This window comes from Halichoeres trimaculatus, unplaced genomic scaffold, assembly GCF_033239565.1.
Source record: "Halichoeres trimaculatus isolate MK-OKI-2021-1 unplaced genomic scaffold, fHalTri1.1 fHalTri1_scaffold_18, whole genome shotgun sequence".
NCBI classification, from domain to species: Eukaryota; Metazoa; Chordata; class Actinopteri; order Labriformes; family Labridae; genus Halichoeres; species Halichoeres trimaculatus.
In genome coordinates, this window is record NW_027437196.1 from 27,177,898 (window position 1) to 27,200,061 (window position 22,164).

Genomic DNA, 22,164 nt, shown 5'->3' on the forward strand with positions numbered 1-22,164 from the left:
CATTGTCCTGGTTTAGTCACCTGGTGGGATCTGCAACAAAGAAATATTGAGAACAGGTCAGACATTTCCTGATTTTATAGTCTTTCAATACAATTTCACCAGATTTTAGGGGGATTTTACAGTTATAGATGAAATTTGCACAAGTCAATCACTTCTGATTAAGGAAAACATTTCATGACCCTGCTGCCAGCATTTCACAACTGCCCAGGGTAGGGTTGGGTAGGCTGTTTGATTTAACCAAGTTTAAATCGTGTGTCAGCACTACTTATCAGTTCCACCAAGCGGTTCAGGTCAGTTTGTCTTGGTACGGCCCAAGCGGCAACCTCCGGTCTGAGAATATGAGACAATGCGGAAGTGCTAAAATCTGCTGTGTCTGGAGTGTTTGCTTGAGGCTGGCTCCGGAAGTAGCGGAAGTCACATACACCAAGCCAAAAAAAGCCATTTTCTCAGCAGAAATGAACCTATTTACAGCCTGGTTCAAAAAACGTCTCCTGTCTGAGTCGTTAATTTTACTACTGACACCCACTGTACAGGGGTGAATTTTTTTTCTAACGCAGCAGAGGATATTAAGATCGCGAGCTCCCCCAATAAGAGGCACAGCTGAGGGTCTCGTGATGGCTGGCGCCCTATGGCTGTAGACGAAGCCCTTGTCACTACCAATATGGCCGCTATAGCTGATGTGCTTCATTTTCCGTTTCAGAAACAGACGAGTGACGTCGGCGAGACTACGTCCATGTTTTATACAGTCTATGGTACAGCCTGCATTTTGTAGCGTTTCTTTGGACTAAAACCGGGGTAGGTTCCCAAAATCACCAACCTGTACCATCCCACTTTTTGGGACCCTTCTGTTGTGGTGTCAAACATACCGAACCAACCCCAGAAGATAGAGCTGGAAACACTGTAGACTGTTGATTGGTCAAAAGAATTGTGACTTCCTGTGTGACCGTGATTGCTGTTCTGATGGCACATAGCCTTCTCTGAAACAAAGCTTGACTGTGCTTTTGAAAAAGAGCCATATGCCAGTCTCAAAGAAGAATGACAATTGCTGGATGTCTTCCATCGTCGCTTTTCTTCTTCTTTGGATTTATTAGCGGTATACACTGTGTCACGCTGCTATGGCGTCACACTATTGCGCAGCTGACAAGGGCACAGTTGGCTGTGGAAACGCAAACAGGACCAGGCTTTACGAGAATCGAGATAGATTACCAACAAGAAAGTGACAAATGATAAAAAATCTATAAAACCAAAACACAATATTGGCACACACTTTGTTCTGCACATCATCCAAACATCGATGGTACACTTATGTGGACGTTGGCACCCCACTGCAGCATCTCGTCACTCCTTCTTTATTTATCTGCCCCTTACTAAAGTGAACAGTTTCAGCATGACACTGATTATTTAAAGGAACTTCGCACACCTTGGCACCTTTCAGTGTTGGGACAATATATTATAAATGGGATAACTATACAATAAATATGATATATTTAAATCTAGTGTAGAATACAAATCAATTATACAAAACAAAAAAGATTTGAAAAAGAAAACTTTGTTTGTTTGCAGGTGAAGTCCATGTTGTTGTTCTTCTCCTACCTTATCTGCCCTCCTTACCAGTCAACCTCAATAAATCAGCCCAGAATGCCTGAGTGCCTGGCAGCTCTGTGGGTCTGAGCTCAGGGCCTCAGCACCTACCCACCTCACAGCAGCCAGCACATGTGCAGAGGAGCAGGCATGCTCCAGTGCACTGTGCTGGATCCACTGACAGGCCTTTTATTCATCTGAAGCTCTATCCAGGTGGAAACCTTCAGACTGGCCAAGGTCGGTGCTGGGAGGTTGTCGGTACAATTCCCGGTGGGCCGTACCTGCAAATGAAAGATTAATCCCTCAGTGCAGTGAGTGTGAAATCAGCCAAGCGCTGGAAGCACAACACAGGGCTCAGGAGACACGAGGGCATGGGGCAAATCCTGGAGACAAGCAGCAGCTATTGTGTTTATCATGTCTAGTTGTGGGCCTCTGGTCATGGCGGCTCACTGAGAGCCCAGTGAGCAGGAGCCAGCACTGCAAACCAGGCCTACAGTCAAAGCAGAGCACCTTCATCAAAGAGTCAAGGCCTGTGTTCCTGCAGAGGTCAGGAAACAGCTGCACAGGTTATCAACTCCCTCCATGTGCTGCACAGATAGTGTCTCGCCTTTTATTTTCAAGGTTTGGTAAATCCACTAAATCCCCCTTTGATGAGTAAAGCACAGCTTTCACTGCTCACTGAGCTCAACACACTCCTGCACACACACACTTACACACACACAATACAGACAACTCAAATTGAGACAGCCCAAAACACCTTTCTTTGTAAAGATAGTGCAACTTAGCATGTCATGCATTACTGAACAAACCGAGGTGGTTGGAGTAATCGCTGCTGTTATATAACTGTTCCTTTCTGCAGTATGTTTCAGCCTTGAAGCACGCCCAAGTTCTGCTGCTTTGTAGTGGTTGTCAGATCTTATCCCAGTGTTTCTCTGAGACTGGTTCAGAGAGTTAGACATTTTAATCTGCAGACCGGTGGATCAGTGTGACAGGTTGTCAGAATGTGAATCCTCTTCTTCACCTCAGTAACCTCAACCCCATATACCTGACTGACCCTCTCAGACACCACTCCCCTCACTTCACCTTTGATCATCAGAAACCAACCCCCTCAACCCTTTCACCCTGACCAGGTTCAGCACCTTGAGGTACCCACTTCTCTGAAACTCTCTCCTTCAAATTGTCCACAAACTTCTCTTCACTCATTCAACATTCAACTCAAAAAACGTTTTATTTCCAAGTGTTTTTATTGATTTTTCATCACATAACAGAAAAAAGGTCACAGTACGCTACAGCGACAGTGAATTAAATAATATCAACAAAGAAAAGCAGAGAAAAAAAAGAAGGAAAAAGATAAATAAACAAAAAGACCGTGTTGGTTCAGACTTCAATATGATGTTAGACAGGTGTTACGTACATACATACTGTCTATAAATTACTTCTATTTCTAATGCCAACAATGTAGGTTTACTAAGGCAAATGAAATTGTATATTTAACTAAAGAAGAATAATAAAGGTAAGAGAGAGTGAAACAGGGGGTAAGGGTAGAGATGGGAAGCGCGTTTGCATCAAATTTGTTTGCAAAAAAAACTAGGAAGGGGTTCCAAATTTTTTGGACTCTTTGTACTGAACCCTGGACTGTACACCTAATTTTTTCTAGTTTGAGGAAAGACATTACCTCACAAACCCAGGGCGAGTAAGATGGAGAAGTTGGTGATTTCCAGCCAAGCAGAATGAGTCTGCGTGCTAAGAGTGTTGAGAATGCTATTAAATCTGATTGGTGTTTGGATATCCCAAAGTTGTTAGGGGCAACGCCAAAAGTTGCAGTAATAGAATAGAATAGAATAGAAAATACTTTATTTATCCCCGAGGGGAAATTCAGGAGTCACCGCAGCATTTAAGGAAACAAAAGTAAGAAAGAGCATAGAAAGTGCAAAAAAGTCCAAAAGAAATTAGATGACGACATCCCGTCCACCACTCGTCCACCACTCTCCAGCCCAGCCAGTCTCCACCTCCACAGGGTCCAGGACTGAGCCTCCCCAGCAGTCTGTTCAGTCTCTGTCTCCTGGATCCTGTCTGCTCACAGCAGGCGAAGCTCCTCCAATGTGGGGCGTCCGATGTCAGCTCCGTCAGCCACGTCCGTGAACAGCACGATGCCGCTGGGTTAGCACGGCTAGCTCGTCCATCCCCCGGGGCTAGATCCCACGTTCCCAACAACGATGGATGGAAGGACAGGTCCACATCATCTCCTCCCAGCTCACATCCGAGAACCAGCACGTCGTCCTCACCTCCTCCTCCTCAGCTCGAGGGAAATCATCAAGCCCTACACTAGTTAGCATTGACATGCTACAGGCTGCTAAGAGCTAATTTCACATGTAAACAATGCAGCCATGGTCCAAATACAAAGATCACGAAAAAGAGACGAAAAAAATTACAAAAAACGGACAAAGAAGAGAGAGCTGCTGCAACAGGCAGCTACTTGGGCAGCAACTAGCAATGGAAAGGAAATCCAATAGGGCCTGGGTCAACCTTCTTTTTACATTTATAAGTGAATGTGTTGAAAATGTTTGACCAGAATGTGTTTAATTTTGAACACGACCAGAACATATGGTCTAATGTCGCAGGGGCCTGATGGCACCTGTGACAGGTCGGGTCAGTGCCAGGGAATATTCTAGCCATTTTAGCTTTACATAAGTGAAGGCGATTAAGGAGCTTAAACTGTAATAATCCATGTCTCACACAGATTGATGATGTATGTACTCTCCTGATGGCTCCTTGCCAAATTTCATCAGAAATCTCCAGATCTAAGTCCCCTTCCCACTATGTTTTCAGGTGCTGGTGGGAATAACCTTCCATTCCCTGAATGGCACGATATAGGCGAGTCACATAACCAGATAGGTAGGGCTTAATCTTCAGACACTCCTCAAGTGGACTAACTGGTGGTTTTAGTGGGAATGATGGGAAATGCTTGCGTGAGAAGTCACAGATTTGTAAGTACCTAAAGAACTGTGACTTAGGAAGCCCGTGTTGCCTAACACAATGATCAAAGGAACTGAACACCCCATCTGTAAAAAGATCCCCTACACAGCGTATTCCCTTTACGAACCATTTCTGGAAAGATTGGTCTATCATAGAGGGCTTGAAAAGGGGATTTGAAATGAAAGGCATACAAAAAAAAACCAACTCTTTTTTTAAGGAAGCTCACAACACAGGACTTTAAGTCTCATCTTAGCTCATCTTGCACTTTATTTCAAGCGTCTGTGAGTACGTAGCAGATCAAGTCTATATCGCATCTGTTGGTCCAAGATTGTTTCTGGACATCTACACAACGTTAAATTTAGGTCCACTTTGAATGTTTCACCATGACCCCACTTGTACGTCAGTAAGCAGTTTAACATTTGAATGTCCCCCTTTTGGACGTCTAAGCAGGAGTAACTGAGCCCACTGAGCAAAGAGATGTTTAAAAGACGTCTCGTTACCCTATTTTTGGGCGTCTAACTTTTACATCCTGAAGGTGCAGCCTTTTCCTCCAGACAGCGTCTTTTTCCGACGTCTACTGAACGTCCATTTATGAAGTCCACAGTACCTCCCCATTGCACAAACAGATGTTCAACATCTGCTTTGGACATCTAGTTTCAAACATTAGTTTAAATTAAAGAAATACATTATTTGTTTGTTCAAAGATTTTGTTTGTCCCTGTTTTCCATTTTAAACTAGTGATGTGTTTTTCTGTAGAGGTTAATTTTCCTGTAGCTTCATTTGGCTCAGCAGCAGGTTTGAAGTGGAAATGTATAACACTTTTGTCTGTGTTTACAGTTACCATCTGCTGCTGAGAAAATCAGATGAAGCTACAGGAAATGAACAGGAGCAGTCTGGCACTTTCAGAAACTGGACTACAGTTAAACACAGAAACTAAAAGTAGTACGAAAACAATAAGAAAGATTAAATTGGCAGCAGTGTCAGTAGCTCTGTTCATAGAGACTTGCCTTTGGAACTGGAGGGACGTTGATTCAAGGCCTGGCCTAGACAAAAGTTTTGAGTGTCTGCGCAGTGGGTAGGGACTGTGGACATCATCAATAGACATTTAATAGACACTGGAAAAAGCCGTCCGGAGGAACAGTCGGCACCTTCAGGAGACCAGAGTTAGACATCCTTTGAAGGACGAATCAGTTATTTTCAAAAATGATCAGCCATGAAGCTATACTAATTTTTTTTTATTTATTCCTGGAAAAGAAATAAATGGTTTGCATCTCATTGAAGAAGTTTAAGATGGTAATGTTTGCTTTGATAGACACCCTTCAGTTCCAGACACATCCAAACATCCATGGCACAAACTGAAGAAAGTTTCTGGTTTCTCACAGAAAATAAGCGCCTCTGCTTCCTGAGCTGCAGCCTCCCCGTTTCCCTTCCTTGTTTTTTATTTTAAATTATTCATTTAGTTTGGATGATCAGATTCTGAAGTGAACTATAGTTTGGTATTTCTGCCTGCCTACCTTCCTCCTCATCATTTTCCTTCCTTCTTAACCCCCCAAAAAATTCAGGCTGTTTTTGAGACCTTAAATTCATTATTGTGCCATCTGTATCCATCAGGGTCTCATACCTTGCTTCTCTTACATAAAATGTAAATTAAGTAGATTGAGGGTGACAGTCTTCATTGCATCATATTGAAGATAAGTGGTTTGATAATGTGTGATCCTGTGAAGACCTATGGAAGAAACTGAAACCCTACATTTTTTGCAGACAGGGAGACAGAGGCAAAAAACAGCAGTGATAAAAGAATATATATATAGAAGTCAGTCAGAGCTGATGGAAACAGGCTCTGAGTATGGTAGCTTTCTTCTTCTAAAAGCAAGAATACATGAAGCAGGATGTGACACTAACCTGTGAGTTCGCCTGAGTTTGACCTGGGTGAAGTTTGACCTGATGAGTTAGTGGTAAGTCCACCTGGACTTCTATGTTTGTTAGTCTTATGGAGGCCACATTTGGACCTTTATTGTTTTTAAGATGAAACGGTTACTAATAACTTGGGTGTTTTTCTGCCTTTTCTTGGAGGAATAAGTTTTTTTTTAATTGTTTTTTTAAGTTACTGGCAAATAATAAATTTAAAGACAAAAGGAAATATAGAGATCAGTTTGTCTAGTTGGTGTTAAAGGTGCCATAGGCAGGATTTAGCTATGTCAATGCTATTTTTTTTTGTGTTTTCTTTGGATTAAATGTTACAGGGTCCATTGATAACCCTTTATGAGAGTAGTATAATTGCACTACCGCGAGGTCACAGCATTTCCATCTGTCTCTGTTATGAGCTGACTCCACCACTCCAGGTATCTTTGACCAATCAGAAGAGCCCCTGAAGCTCTATCCTGATTGGTCGAGGGGTGGCACTTTGTCCTTCATCGCGATTGGTTGTAACGCTCTTCGTTCTCATGAACACAGACGAGGAAGTCCTGGCTCGCATATTTACTGGCCTTGTCGGACTTCCAACCCCCAAAACACCAAGGAGTTAAACAAGGACGGCACGAGAAGAAGAAGAGGGAGAAGAAGATGAAGAAGAAGAGCAAAAAGAAGAACCATAAACTCGTGTGTAAACTTCTTGTGGGAGGGGCTAAACTTGCGTAAGGGTGTGATGTCAGAGAACACAGGACGGGAGCGGCTGTGCTGGTTTTCAAATCGCCATCTTACCTGGGTAATCCTGCCTACAGCATCTTTATGCAAATCCTTGTGCTGGTCAGCTGGACACTTCTATTTTCATCATTAGAAATTAGATAAAGTTGTTTTGTTGGACGTGTAACATACATTTGAATATTGTATTGTCTGATGGTTTTTGACCCTGCCTGCTGCTCTCATGCTTGTGAACCAGAGGTTGGAGGTCATCCTCCAAACAGAGGACCTGAGGATCTTTGGAAAACGGTCTACTGCTGTAGTCAAACCCCACTGTACACACATATCACAAGATGATTCATAGTTTACTGAAGCCCTGCTGTGGGAAATCCACTTGTGACTGCTGTTCACAGAACAACAGTCATTTTAAGTTCTGGGTAGAATAAAATGCAACAGGAAAGAGGGAAGGCTTAAAAACATGATTCTTTCTAAAATGAAAATATGTTCACTCTGTTGCAGATAACTTAAAAATGCACCTGCAGTACAAATCCCTGAATCACAGGTTAGTCTACTGACACACTTCTCTAGACTGTTTGTTATTAAGAAATTAAATATCATTCAGGACTTAACTCTCTGTCATTGAACCCTCTGTCTCTGATGATGTAAGTACGCCATAAACAGTGAGGACTGAGAGCTGAGGGTTGGTGGGTGTCTGCAGTCTGGAGCTGAAAACCTAAATCCATACAGCATCTCAGTCAATACCATCCTGGTGGTTGTCAATATGTCTGAGGGGGCTGGCTGCTACCGTCTGACAGAGAATACGAGCAGGTGTAATGTGGCGGGCAAGCTGTGAAACCATTGGCAGTAAAACACAGCAGCTGCTCCATATTGACACTGCACTGATTTTGGAAACACTGACAAACAGGAACACGTAGCAGATGACTTTCTGGAAGCTTGTTTGGATATTAATCCTTCAAGACTGGGCTGTCTGAGAGACCAAGAGACCAATTCTGAGATTTTACGGTTTAAGCAGCAAACAGAGTTCAGGAGACATTGAAAGAATAAATATAAAGCCACCAAATCTTTTAGTTAGCATGATAAGACAGTGTAACACCATTTCATTTGGAGCATTGTGACCTGATCAGAGTGACTAAAGGCTTCATAGACAAAGTAGAAGAAAATCTAGACTCAGTTTCTAGTATCAGCTGATTCCAGTGATTTTATGAGCTGTAGCAGTGGGTGCCACACACACTCACATTCACACACACTAACATCACTAAAGCACCAAATGCTGATTAATCTACCCTGACTATGAAAGCCTTATTTATTGAGCACTTTTAAAACACTTGGTTCCAAATCTGTCATTCAGGAATATATTAAAACAATAATAAGAATAAACCAAGCAAGAGTAAAAAAAGACAGCACAGAACATATGTTTACTCATTCTTCAGTGAGGTTTGACAAATTCAGTTAAACTCAGTTTGTAAATCTTGTTACAGCATTGACACTTCATTTTACTACAGATGTTATCTTCATTTTACTACAGATATTATCTTCGTTTTGAAGATGATGTCACTGAAGCTGAGAGCCACAGACAGAGGGGTTGTATAGGAGAGAGTGACTGTTGAAGAAATGTTGAATACCATCAAATTTCAACTTCAACTAAAGAGAAACCAGGCTTTTATTAGAAAACCATGGCATGCCCATGCAACACCACAAGTCATATGGTCTGTTTTTATAGAGCTTGATTTTTGTAGCAAATTAAAAACTAATTTGATTCATTGAAGTATTTTTTCTTTGGATGGATTTGTTCAGGATTTGTAACATCTCTTACCACCAAAAGATGCCAGTGACATTATGTCTTAAAAAATTCCAGACAGTTACAGGACCCTCTGACCCTCTCTAATGCAGTGTTTCCCAACCCTCGCCCTGGAGGACCCCTGCCCTGCATGTTTTAGATGTTACCCCACTCCAGCACACCTGATTCAAATGAATGGCTCGTTATCAGGCTCCAGTAGAGCTTGATGACGAGCTGATCATTTGAATCAGGTGTGTTGGAGTCGGGAACATAAAATACATGCAGGGCAGGGGTCCTCCAGGACCAGGGTTGAGAAACACTGCTCTAATGTATAATGAAAACTTGAGTGAATTTAGTGGAAGTTTTTAATGACAACAAACTAACTGCCAAGTTTATGAACTTAAAATCTTTTGTAAAGGCAATTACTTTGCATAACTCTTTAACTTGAAATTTTGAGTCCATTGCACCAAATTACAAATTGATTTAACTAGAAAAATTATATTAACTCAACTTAAAATTTCCAAAAATGTGTACAGTTATTGTTGCAGTAGAAAATTCTAATTAACAAGAAAAAAAAAAGAAAATAACAAAATGACGTTCTTATTCTGTTTAATTTCAGAAGTTTTTAACTTAAAACAATAAAATGAGAAGTCAAAGAAAATAATGTCTTGCTTTGCAAATCCCTGCAAGTTTTTAGATTTTCAACCTTTCTGTTTATGAATGACACACTTATGATGATGAGAAAACCATGTGACCTGACTCAACGATTTAAAGGATAAAGTTGAAGAGAAGATAACTTTACCTGCAACCTAAAATTTGAAATGGCGTCCCTTTTCAAGGCAAAGGAGATGAAGAGGAGTGGTTATGGCTAAAACATAGTATTATAAGGGCATTTAACTTTAATTCGTTCACACGTTCGGCTTTGTCGTATATACTTCAGATTTTAAGCAATCAAACTTAAATAATTGAAGTATGTGGTAATTAAATCTTTTAATTAGATACTAAGTCTGGGTTCACAGTGTGGGGGAAAAGGATCTCTGGGCAGATCTCCTTTGTTTACTGTCCCCTCAAATCTTAAAGATATCCACAAACATGTCCAAGAAGAATAGACTTTCTGCTGGACTTGCTGCAGATATCAGTGTAAATCCATTAATCAGAGCTGGGGAGTTGTTGAATGACTGCCTATTAGTCACTTGGAGCTGATGGCCTCTGAAGCTCCAGCAGGTTTCAAGCACAACAAAACACACCCAACACAATAACCAGCCTGAAATGCCTTCATAATCTGTGTGTTGTTGCAGGATAAATCAACTTTTGTCCCAATGAAAACATTAAGGTGAGTCTACAGTGGGTAAGATTCCAGTGTTAGAAAAAAACAAACATAAACACAAGCACCCCCACTTCCAGACAAAGACACCTCCGCTCCTTCTCTCTCAGCACAATGAGCCCATTTCCTCTCTCACATATGTTCTGGTGTATTCCACAGCTTTGTCTGTGCAGATGGAGCCCAGTGAGAAACTGTCACAAATACTCCGACACTGCCAACAACAGCAACTTTGACTAACAGATAAACTGTTACTCAGCTCATCTGAAATCCCTCTGTCTCTCCCCCTCTCTCTCTCTGTCTGCCAGATCACAATAACAGAGACTGTGCTGTTCCTGGTCCAGTACACGTCCAAGGAGTTTGACCGCTCAGAGAAGACGGTGGCCACTGGGGACTGCTGCTACCTGAACCCGTTAGTGCGCAGGACTTTCCGCTTCCTGGGTAAGTCTGAGTCTCTGATCACTGCAGACCCAATACAGCATTTTTATTACTGTCTGTGTGTGTGTGTTCAGATAAAGCTGTGCTAACCCAGACAGCTGCTCTAAGACAGCATAACAGAGGAACCTCTTTTAATGACCACTCTGTTTCTTTTAACTCTCTGTCCACCCTGAAATGAGAATGTGTATCATTGATTTGATGTAATCTGTTCAAAGCTATTCCATTGCTCTTACATTGTAGATGGGTGTAAATGAGTCATAATCCAGTGAAGTGCATCAAGGTTTGTGGGTTTATTAGTCTTTACCTGTCCGCTGTTAATAAATTATGACTGTATGTACAGTGCCACTTTTTATTTGTAATTTAACCTTGTAAATGATGCAAATAAGGTGGTACTTGTTAACTTTAACAGGTGACTTGACCGATGGCTAAGTCCCGCCCTCAAATGCAATGAGCCAATCAGTGTGTAAAGCCACTCCCATACACTTTGAAATTCTCTGCTTGAACGTCTATTGAAATGCAGAAAGTCTGTTTTCACTTGGTTTTATGAGGTTTTTCTGTGATTTTAAGTCTAAAAAAATGGTCAAAAGGTGTTCATGGGACACATGGAAGTCCGACAAACTTTCTTAAATCACATCTGAACAAAAAAAAGTGTCTTCTTTGGATAAAGTAGTGCAGTAGACCTCAACATGAACTCAATGTGAATCAAATGAAGATCTGCTCTAAGGTAAGCTGAGGCAGCAGATTGTGACTTTGCTGTGAAGAAATATTAAGTTATTTTTAACACTAGAACCACCACTGCAGTTTGACAGATGCTTTGGGATTTTCTCTAACATTTGCTACAGTTAGCCTAATGTTAGCTCTTAGCTGTGTTGTTGGGAGTTCATTGGCCTGTTTTGTTCTAGTTTTTATTCTTTGGTGATGGTACATCATTGTTAGCTGTTGTCTAAAGGACTCTTGTTAAGCTAACGTTAGCTTCTGGAGCTTAGCTTCATTAGCTTATCTGTAATAGCTGAGATAACAAAGGTTGTCAAACATTGTGCTGAATGATTCAGTGTAAATACTGTAGCTCCAAACTAACAGAGACACACTCTTGGTAAAGATGGTAAAAAGGAGGTTATATTTTTGTCCTGACCAACGCTGGTCCTCTATCTTGTCTGAGATGCTGATGCTAACCAGATGCTGTTTATCAGGTTTGCTCTTGGAGCTGTAAATTTAGTCTGTAACTGAAGCTTTTTATCGACCTTCTCAACAATAAAATGATTCATATTTCCCTCCAATGTGGACTTTAGAGACTTTTGGTGACTTCTGGATGATATCTGATCTTTCTGTCTCCAAAAAATCATCAACAGCATCCTGTGAAATGTCTCCTGCTGTGACATCTGCCATAGCTCCTGTCACTGAATGTTGACTGTTTGTCTGAGTGAGTGGAGGGGGTGGGGCTTAGACATAGGTCAATCATTACAAGTTCAAGTAATGGATAAATTGCTGGCTCAAGATAAGAACATTTAAAGTCAGTGTCTTGTTATACTTGATATGAGCCACATTCACTTGATCAGTCCAGAAATATTGAATTGCTTTTAACTATTTAAAAAACAATCTGCCAATGGAAAAAGAAAATTTTGCTCAAAAGTTTGCTTGAAACTAGATCAGCAGATTTAACGTGTTACAACCCATTCAGACCTCATTTTTTATTTTTAAATAACTTGAAACAAATCATTTTTCTGGACTGGTCAGGTGAATGTGGCTCATACTAAGTCCAAAAAGACATTTTCTTCTGGAAAGAAGACAAAATCACTTCATAAGATTTCATTTTTTTGACATGTGCCTCGTTTATAAGACTAATGTTGAACATGAGAAATACATTCTTTGACAAGCCATAAATTTCCCAGACTCCTCTCTGATGAAATGCACTTACAGACAACCTCACACAGTCTCCAGTCTGCAGAACATAAACATTGCAGTTAGCGTTGGCCTCGCCCCGTCCTTTCCCATGCTTAAGTGAGAGCAGGAGATAAAGCAGCTGAAGAGGATTATTACCTAGATCCCTGAGGGGGTAATCCACTTGGTGCCCCAGCTTTACCCTCACATTTACACATCCCGTATGCCATTCACGCTTCTTGTTAATGTTAACGGGCCTCTCATTCCAGGCTAAAGCTCCTTTCATCCCACAGAGACTCCTTTGAATTGGTTATCATGTATTATACACTGATACAGTGTTGTATCAGAGTGAGGCTTGAGTCTTAGTGTTAATTGATGTCAGTTGTAAGGAGCATTGTGTGATGGCTTATCTTTAAAGAGGTCTCTTCTGTAAAAAGCCGAGGGAGAAAGATGAACTCATTGAGCTGCTGCCGGTGCAGTGGTGCCACCTTTATCTCCAGCTTCTTCAGAGGCACTTAAACAACAACTCAAAGTCAGAATCTTTATCAAAGCAAACAAAAGGTTACCTTTCCAATTTGCAAAGATGAGTCAACAGAAACAAGTATTATCTACTCTTCCTCTTGTGTTTGTTCATCACATTCTTGTGAACAAAGTGGCTCCTCAAAGATGATCGATCTTGGATCAAACAGAGAAAAAAAATTCAACAGATTTTGTGCAACCTCCTTCCACCAACTTCAATGAGACTCAATATTCCTGCTCTAGCTTTCAATAGTTCCAAGTTTTGGGGAAAGATGCAACTTTTATTTTTCAGAAAAAGCTTTCAATCGATCTAAGTCTCGCCTGTAAGATCTGGTTCCAGTGGGAGATCAGCCATGATGGATTTGTAACCTGACATTTTAGTGGTTTCCCAGGCAGGCACCTTTGGGTTGGTGTAATTTAATCAACAAAGAAATAAAATGTTTATATGATTAATTCCTGTTTGACTCAAAAAGAAGGGCAGGTTGTTATTCAGTGTTAGTGGGCACTTGCTTACCTCATGTGTACTTCTCATTGAGTGGAGTGAGATCGTACTTGGACTCACCTTCCACCACTTTGGAGTCAGTCAAGGGAAAGTAAAACCACTCTCGTCTCCATGACCTCTCGTTCTGTAACGGTTCAGCAGAATGATGCAGTAAATGTGGGCAGGGGAGTTTTTGGGATGGTGTAAAGGGGCTTGTTTTTATTTCTAGTTCTGGCTCTTGAGGTTGGGCACATTGCAGTGAAAATAAACAACAAAATAAAAGTGGTTTTGAAGAGTTATATAAGAACACAGCTTTGTCAGATGATCAAAATTTGTTCAGCACTGAGGCAAAAATCCACTTCCAATATCCCCCTATCACTGCCACAGGCTGTTTCTGTCCCCGCCGTCAGGAAAGTGAAATCCCAGGTTGTTTCAGGCTAAGATATCTGAAGCTAATTACCTTACTTGGTAGGGAACTAATGTGGTTGTTGACTAGAGGGCGACATCAAAATATCTACAAATCCAAAGGAATCCTCAGAGACGGACTACATGAGGATGTGCCAGGATTTTCCGGAAGGGAGACCTGGAATATACCTCCTGGCCACCTTGTTTATTTCATGTCAGACCGCAGAGGTAGAGTAGGCAGCTGCAATGCTGCTAAACATGCTTTTAAAACACTTGGATGAAATACAACTCAGGGTGTCAAGCGTTTACTTGTGAACTTTCCTTTTTAACTCCATCCAGCCCACATCCTGACTGAGAGGCTGTTACAGAAATGTAAGTTTAGTAACAGTCTAACGGGCTGGATCCTTAACTTCAGAGTCAGGGTTAACAATATGCTCTCAGACCAAAAACACACATACACAGGGTCACTCCTGTTGTTCATTCTGTACACAAATGCATGTCAGAGCAGATATGACCACAGAGCTTTCAAAAAGTACTCTGATGACTCAGTGATTGTTGGTTTACTCAGTGAGAAAGTCCAGCCTCGGCCCAAATGTGGATGATTTTGTTTCTTGGAGTGAGGAATCATACATTCAGCCAAACAGAATCAGAATCAGAATTATCTTCAAGAATACAAAGAATTTGACTCCAGTTTGAACCGCACTCTCTCTGTACAGTTATTGTGAATAAAACCTAAATATTACAAAAAAGAAAAGAAAAAAAATAGAGCTTTAGCAGTAAAAAAAAAAAAATCAAAAACAAAATAAATGTTTATTGATTTTGGGAATAGTGTTTTAAAAATTGCTAAACTTAAATCAGATTCTGTCGGGAACCGTATTATCCAAAAAATGCACAACACACGAGTACTTTTTTAGGATTTATTTAAGGGATCTGACATTTCAACTTTTTTCAACCCAACTTAAAAACAAAGACTAAAATGAAGGACTTAAAATTGAAAAAAAAAAAAAAAATACAAGAAATTTATGATTTGAAAGCATTGAACAAAAATACCCTGTACTTTATGTTACGCTAAAATCATGTTATTACGTCTTTTAGTGAAATTTGTGGGTCTTTGGCTTTCCTCCCAGCCCACAAAATGTGATATTTAATGACAAAACCTGTATTTAGTAGTGCTTGTGAATATAAAATCCTGACCTAAAACAAATTGTTTGGATTTGGGGGATTTGCCGACGTCAGCGATTCCCTTTTTTTGACCAATCAGGGGCAAGTCTGACCCGGTTGGTCCACTGGAGCAGATACCCCCAAACCCCCTCCCCGCCCACTCTCCTCCCCGCTGCTGAAATCTCTCCAGCAGCTGGGTGGGGAATGCCAAAGTTGAAGAGCCATCACCGCTTTGTTTTTGGCTGTAAACAGCCACATAGTTCCATGCACAAGCTTCCCATCTCGGAAGAAGACAAGACTAAGTAGCTAAAGTTCATATATCGAGGAAATGTGCCAGCTACACTCTGTAAAACTGTGCATGTGGGTGCTAGTCACTTCAAGGCCGACTGCTTTTCCAACTTTCGACAGTACAACAGAGGGCTAGCAAATACACTGGTCCTGTATCTGCCAACAAACCTGAATGCTGTTTGCTGTGAAGCAGATGGAAGAGCTTTTCCTCAGTGTCCCCTGTGTCTCTGTGTTAGCTTCAGGATGCTAACTTTGGCTGCGGTTAGCCTGTTGTTTTAGCCTGCAATGTAACAGTAAACAAGCTTCTAAACATTGTGCACTCGGAGCTCGTGGCGGCGCTCTCAGTGACGCGGAAGAGCGGGACGGTATCAGCGGTGGCTCATTTACATATGAAGGTCACGCCCACTAAATCAGAGTGTTCTGAACAGAGGGGCTATGAGAGCCTGGAAGCAATGCTGCTGTGCTTGATTTATTGGCTTTTTGGACCAAAACATGTTACTACCATTTCATGAAGACATCAATGATCCATGTTAAACTGCAGAAAAGAAGCAGAATATGGGACCTTTAAAGATGTACCTAGTGTATCCCAGTATATCTGAAAAATATGGAGGTATTGGTTTTAGGCCATATTGTGCAGCCCCAATTTCCACCCTTTGCTCAGTATAGTGAAGTACAAATAAAGTAACCTGAACCTGAGATATCTGTCTCAGAGCCTGGGGCCAGCAGTATGCTCAGCCTTAATTCACTGAAGAAGGGATGGTGAGGGGTTTGAAGCAGTAAATAGAATAAAACAAAGGTGAAAACATCGTTTAGCTTGCTGATGTCTCACAGCACTTTTCTAGTTTTGCTCCTTAGCGAGAGCTTGAATTTCATAAAAGGATGCAGTAAATTTTTTTTTTCGTCTGAAGGGGTGAAGACAAGTGCCTCTGCCCTTTACTGACACTTTCAGCTCATTGAAGCAAACTGCATATCAGCCCCAGAATTAGCCTCTCTTTAGCATCATCAGCTAATGAGTCCATGGTGAGCTGTCAGTAACACTTAACAGCAGCATCAGCTACAGCAGTTATCCCCAAATTACAAAGCTCTGTTCAACATGCACAATCTGGAAATCCTATTACACAGACTGCGTCTGCCTGTGCTTTATGTGGTGCTTTTGATCCATTGCTATTGATAAGTACTTAGGGCAGGCTTGTTGGCACAGTGAGAGATTACAAAAGAAGGAATCCAGCTGAGACTGCTGTGCTGAGTTGAGTGATGCGGTCGCTGTGAACTGCTGGGCTGCCTTTGTGCGGCTGCTGCTCGCCTGCCTCTCTCTGAGCCTCGGGGCCAAAGGCCTCCTTAGTTGATTTGACTTATATGTGGAGGGATTTGTGTGTGAGAGATCAGAGGGCATTAGGGTTTTAGAGCTGGAGAATGGCACTGTGAGTGGACTACCCTGTAGGGCTCAGTCTGCACCTGCTTACACAGCAACATCAGGGCTGCATGATTCTCCCTGTGTATAAAGCTCAGAGCAAAGTGATCACTGCTCACACAGTCTGCGTACCAGCAGCTGGAGGCTTCTGACATGAAGCAGCTCCTGTCACAGGTTATATCCCCAAAGTGTAAGAAAATATTCAGCGATGACGAGCGGCTTTGGTGCATGTTTTACCCTCATCAGCTGCAATTTCTGCAAACCTTTGGAGACAGTTACATGTTAGAAACTTACTCTTAAGCTCGAATGCGACCTATAGGTGCTGTGTATCTGACAGCGTGAGTAACACAATTCATAATGAATCTTAAGTCAGATTCAGGCCACTTTTATATGTGGTACTGAATCAAGTATAGAACAGATTTTTTTTAAAGCTTCCGCTGTCTTAAAAGCCAGGTCGTATTAAAAGTGACTGTGACATCATTCTGGAGCGACACCTCACAAGAAAATTAAATTGCTTTCTCCTCTTCCTCCTTTTCAATGTATCCTGCTCACAAATTGGCCAGCAAACACCATACACTGTTTTTGGAATAAGACTGTAAATGATACTACAAGCTGCCCCCATGTTCGTTTCCCTAAACACTGCTCTGTGTGTGATTTATATCACGATAACTATTGCTATTGAATGATTAGAAAAAATGATCATGATATGAATTTTTCTTAAATTGCTAAGCCCTAGTTAAAAGCATGACGGAATTAGCAGTTATATTTTGACTGTACCAGAAACAGTTGGGGATGTTGAGCCCATTAAATGTTTTCTATTGCTTTTCTAGTAAGATTTCATTGATGTGGACTTAATGTGATTTGTTATCTGTTCTCCTTCTGGGGTTTGTTTCAAATATAACTTGTATGTTTAAAAAAAAAGAAAAAATGCTGATATAATAATAATAATAATAATAATAATAATAATAATAATAATAATAATAATAATAATAATACAAGTTGTAAAGTAATAATAAAGTAGTATTTAAAAATAATGAAAAATATAATAATAATAATAATAATAATAATAATAATAATAATAATAATAATAATAATAATAATAATAATTATTATTATTATTATTAGTAGTAGTAGTAGTAGTAGTAGTAGTAGTAGTAGTAGTAGTATTAGTATTATTATTTATTTATTTATTTATTGATTGATTTATTTACTTATTTTAATTATTTTATTTTTTGAGGCACAGTTGTTTTACATCTATTTGTGTATTTATTTTTTTTATTTATCTTAATTAGGACAATGCATATTAATCAACATATCAGCAAAAGCTTCAATGTTAATATGCCAGAGTTAGCACAATCGCTAATTTACATTTGCAGTCCTAAGGCAGGTAAGGACAGTTAACATTGTCACACACAAGAGAAACGGAACATTCACACAGACATTACACCAACAACATGTAGTTACAAAAACACATTAAATCCTTCTCACAAAGTTTGAGAGTCCCAAAAATGTTTTAAAAAACTGAATAAAGATGATTTAGTGTGAGCATTTTTGCTTGGTTTTTAACCAATACTTCAGAGCTGTTTTAAAGGCTGAGTAGGTGCCACAGTTCCTGGCATGGGCTGGCAGTGTGTTACAAGTTTGTGAGCTTCTGATTGACCCCACCAATTGGCCAAATTTAGTCCTACGCTGTTGTATGTTACAGTCTTCTCTGGTCAATGCTCTGGTATTTACTCCATCACTAATTTTTTTTTAACCTATAAAATCCCTTAAGGGAGGAGGAGCAAGTCCATTTAAAACTTTAAAAATAAGGCAAGCATTCATAAATATTTGATAACTTTCAAAATCCAAAATGTTATACTTACTTAGGATGTTACAGTAATGATAATGTTGAGGCTTTTTGTCCATAGTTTTCAGTGTTCTCTTGAAGAGGGACTTTAGTGGCTTCAAAATAGTCTCTGAAGTGTGGGACGTGTTGTGGAATGCTGTTGCTGCTAACCAACTAGTCTCCCCACCTGAAAAAGCGCAGCACACAGCAAAAACAGCTGACCGTTTCTTTCCTAACAGCCTCAACATGAAATCTAAAGACCTCATGTTTTAAGGCTCTCTACTTGTCATAGATACATTCAGCCATGAGCTGAGTGACAAACTAAGTAAAAGACACAAGCCACTTCCAAACAGATGTGAAGGCAGATTAAACAGCTGTGTTTCTTCTTAAAGGAGCCTCTGTCTTTTTTCTTCCCTGGGTGAACAGTCATTTCTTTCACAAGCTGAGCCTTGACCTTTGGACGGGGTACCTGGTCTTAAAATCTTGATGACATCTCAATTTCTTTCTTGCTATAAAATTCTAGGGCAGGGGTCTCAAAGTCGCAGCCCGCAGCACTATTTCATACAACCCAACACTTGATATCAATCTGTACTGAAATCTGGCCTCAATCATGACCCAGTCAGCTGTCAGTATCGAGGAACAAATATCCAATTGCCAGGTTGACCCTGAAAGCAGCATAATCACCATTTGACACCCTGCCAGCGTCCTCAAAACGTTTAGCCAGGATGTGTTTTTCAAAGACCAAAAGAAAGGTTGATGCCAGGCACAGAGTGTCAGGAAAAGTGGGAGAATGATTATTTCTGTGGAGTTAAAGGGGAATAACAGCTGTCTCATATACAAAGAGGAAGCTGTGGTTGTTAACCTCACACAGCATTTTTCAACTTAACATGTGGAGGACCAGGGAGATGAGCGGACACAACGAGCTGCACGGCTTAAGAAAGAGCTGTCAACACAACAAAATGTATTTAGTGAGCAAAAAGTTGAACGTTTTTCCCTGACCATTTGGGGCAGGGCTGGATGCTGAGTTTGAGACCCCTGTTCTAAGGGATGATATTTATTTATAGCTAACTTTGTTTTGAAGTCAGGCAGTATGTATAGTAAACTCTCCGGTAATGTGAGAAAGTTACGGGAATGTGTAACCATCAGGGTCAAACATTACAAACATTACATCCTGGGCGCTGAACTCTGCTGCTTGTTTTGACCTTATCACCCTCAAACATATTGTAGCCCGCTGTGCCCTCACAGACAGCACAGATGAAACACACAGGAGGTCACAGTCTCTGTATCTGTTGGTTTCTGACTCCTCTCATATTTATCTACTCTCTGCTTTGCATAGATGACATGATGGATAATGTGAAAGTGCAAAAACTGATGTTCCTTCATCATCTTCTTTAGTCTGGCTCCTATAGCCAATAAGGCCAAAACGTCCATACATGACAGACTTATCAATTTCTTCAGTCTGTCAACTTATGATGTCACACTAAGTGGGTGTGGTCTTTTATTGGCTTTGAAAACTTGGTTAAATTTAACTTCTATTATTTAATGTCTTGTTTTTGTCATGAAATCTGCTTCATGGGTGATTTTCAAGAACACGCTGTATCGTACTGGTTATAGAGTTGTTGAAAGTCACCAATAAGTTTTGGAGTTACAAATGTTTTGTTTCACCCATCGTCACCACAGGCCACTGGTAAAAAAAAAATAGAAAGCGTAAATATTTATCTGGGGCTGATTATATTGTCATAAAGTCGTTCATATTTAGCTGTGAATTTGTCCTGCTCCTCTAAACACATCCCCCTGAGGCTCGTATTTGATGCTGTCTTCCTGTTCTTTGGACTCTGTGTTTTGACGCCTTCAGCTTCAGAGGGGGAGTCCAGTCTATCTTTGGGGAGTTAAGGTAGGGGTGGGCAATATGACCCAAAATTTATATCCCAGTACTTTTCTTCATATTCCAAAATGGTATTATATTATGGCTTTCCAACATGAAATAAGGGAAGTCTTTTCAAAACACGATTCTGACACTGTTCTGTGTTATGAGTGTACACGTCCTACCTTGCAGGTAAAAAATGTCTAATACTGTGATAGAAAAAGACCTTTGCCCACAGTGTGCTTTTGGAAGAGCAACTTGTCCCATTTCAAGCTTGAAGTGCATTACACTGGTGAGCAAACTGGGTCTGAGGAATGAAGAATACTTACAGACAAAAAATGACTTTTTGCATTTTATTTTAAAAGGGTGAGCATCTAACTAATAACATTTTGAATGCCAATAAATTTGTTAAAATTACCATTACCAGCTTGTCGTTTCATGAGTTTCCCTAAATTTATGTTCTGTATGTTTTCTCAAGCCTGTAAGGTTGTTTTAAAGATTTCTGAGCTTTTATTCCTCTTAACACTGCTGCTGTAATACAGACTGCTGTGGCATGAGACAGGTCTTTTTTTTTTTTTTCAACAACAGACAAACACAGAGATACTGACAGATCGATGATTTTGACTGAAGAACAGAGGCAAGAGTTTATACTCAGAGTCTGAACCATGGCCAAAAGAAACAAAACAAAACAACTTTTAAGGCAGTTGCTCGGTCTACAGCTTTATCAATCCAAGGTGGGATTCCTGTTACATTTAATGCTTTTTTTTAGATATATTTATCATCATCACTCACAAGGAGTAAAACAACAACCTGTCCCGACAGAACAACATGATGTGGCGTTGGACAGCGCTCAGGCTTCATCCTTAGAACAAGAGTCTATCAAAGACATTTTGTATCTACATGTTTATTGGTCAAAAAGAAGGGTAAAAACAAAGTCATGGCAAACTAGCGCAACACTTGTTGTCCCTTTCCCATCAGTAAAAACACCTGCTGACATGACAACGGCCACTCCATCCGGATGCACTGTCCACAAATAAGAGCAGGCTGGCTGTTTATGCCTGAACTCTGTCATGTCGTGGTGGCACGTATTTTATTGAGAATGAAAATGATAAAGAAATTTATTGGTTTTGATGTGACAAAGCTCATTAGACTGTAAAAATCCATAGTTTACCTGTGCCATTGTTTAAGCTGCAGGGTTAAAAAATGTAGTGTCTCACAGTCTGTAAACTACAGTATTAGTTTGGTTCTAGATGCTTGTTTTGATGCCACTACTTTTGTTAAAAAAATTGTTGTATCACATTTTAGGTTTGGAGGTTTGATCAGAGACACTTACCTATCTAGTTCAGTAACTTTGCTCATTGGGTTGCTGTTATCACAGGCCTCTCTCAGCGCTGTTTCGCTTTCTGCTCGCCAGTAAATGTTTACTTCCTCTGGTTAGCCACGTCGCTGGCTCGGTGCTACTGGCCTTATGCATGTTTATTTTCAGAATGGCTGTGGCTGAAAAGTCACCTCTCACCATGAGAGAATAAATCTTCCACACAGCCTCACCACCACTACTTGGACTTAATTTTACCACGGTAATTATGGAACTGCTAA

At 40.5% G+C, this 22,164-nt stretch overlaps 1 protein-coding gene across 3 annotated transcripts in view; it reads left to right on the plus strand.

Annotated features, from left to right (window-relative positions):
* LOC141807345 (phospholipid phosphatase-related protein type 5-like) overlaps positions 1 to 22,164 on the plus strand; it is a 151,200-nt gene that overhangs the window by 68,081 nt on the left and 60,955 nt on the right. For all 3 annotated transcript variants that reach the window (XM_074693288.1, XM_074693290.1, XM_074693289.1), the window contains one exon: positions 10,604 to 10,736. In XM_074693288.1, the coding sequence (XP_074549389.1) occupies positions 10,604 to 10,736 (133 nt within the window). The remainder of the gene's footprint in view (positions 1 to 10,603; positions 10,737 to 22,164) is intronic.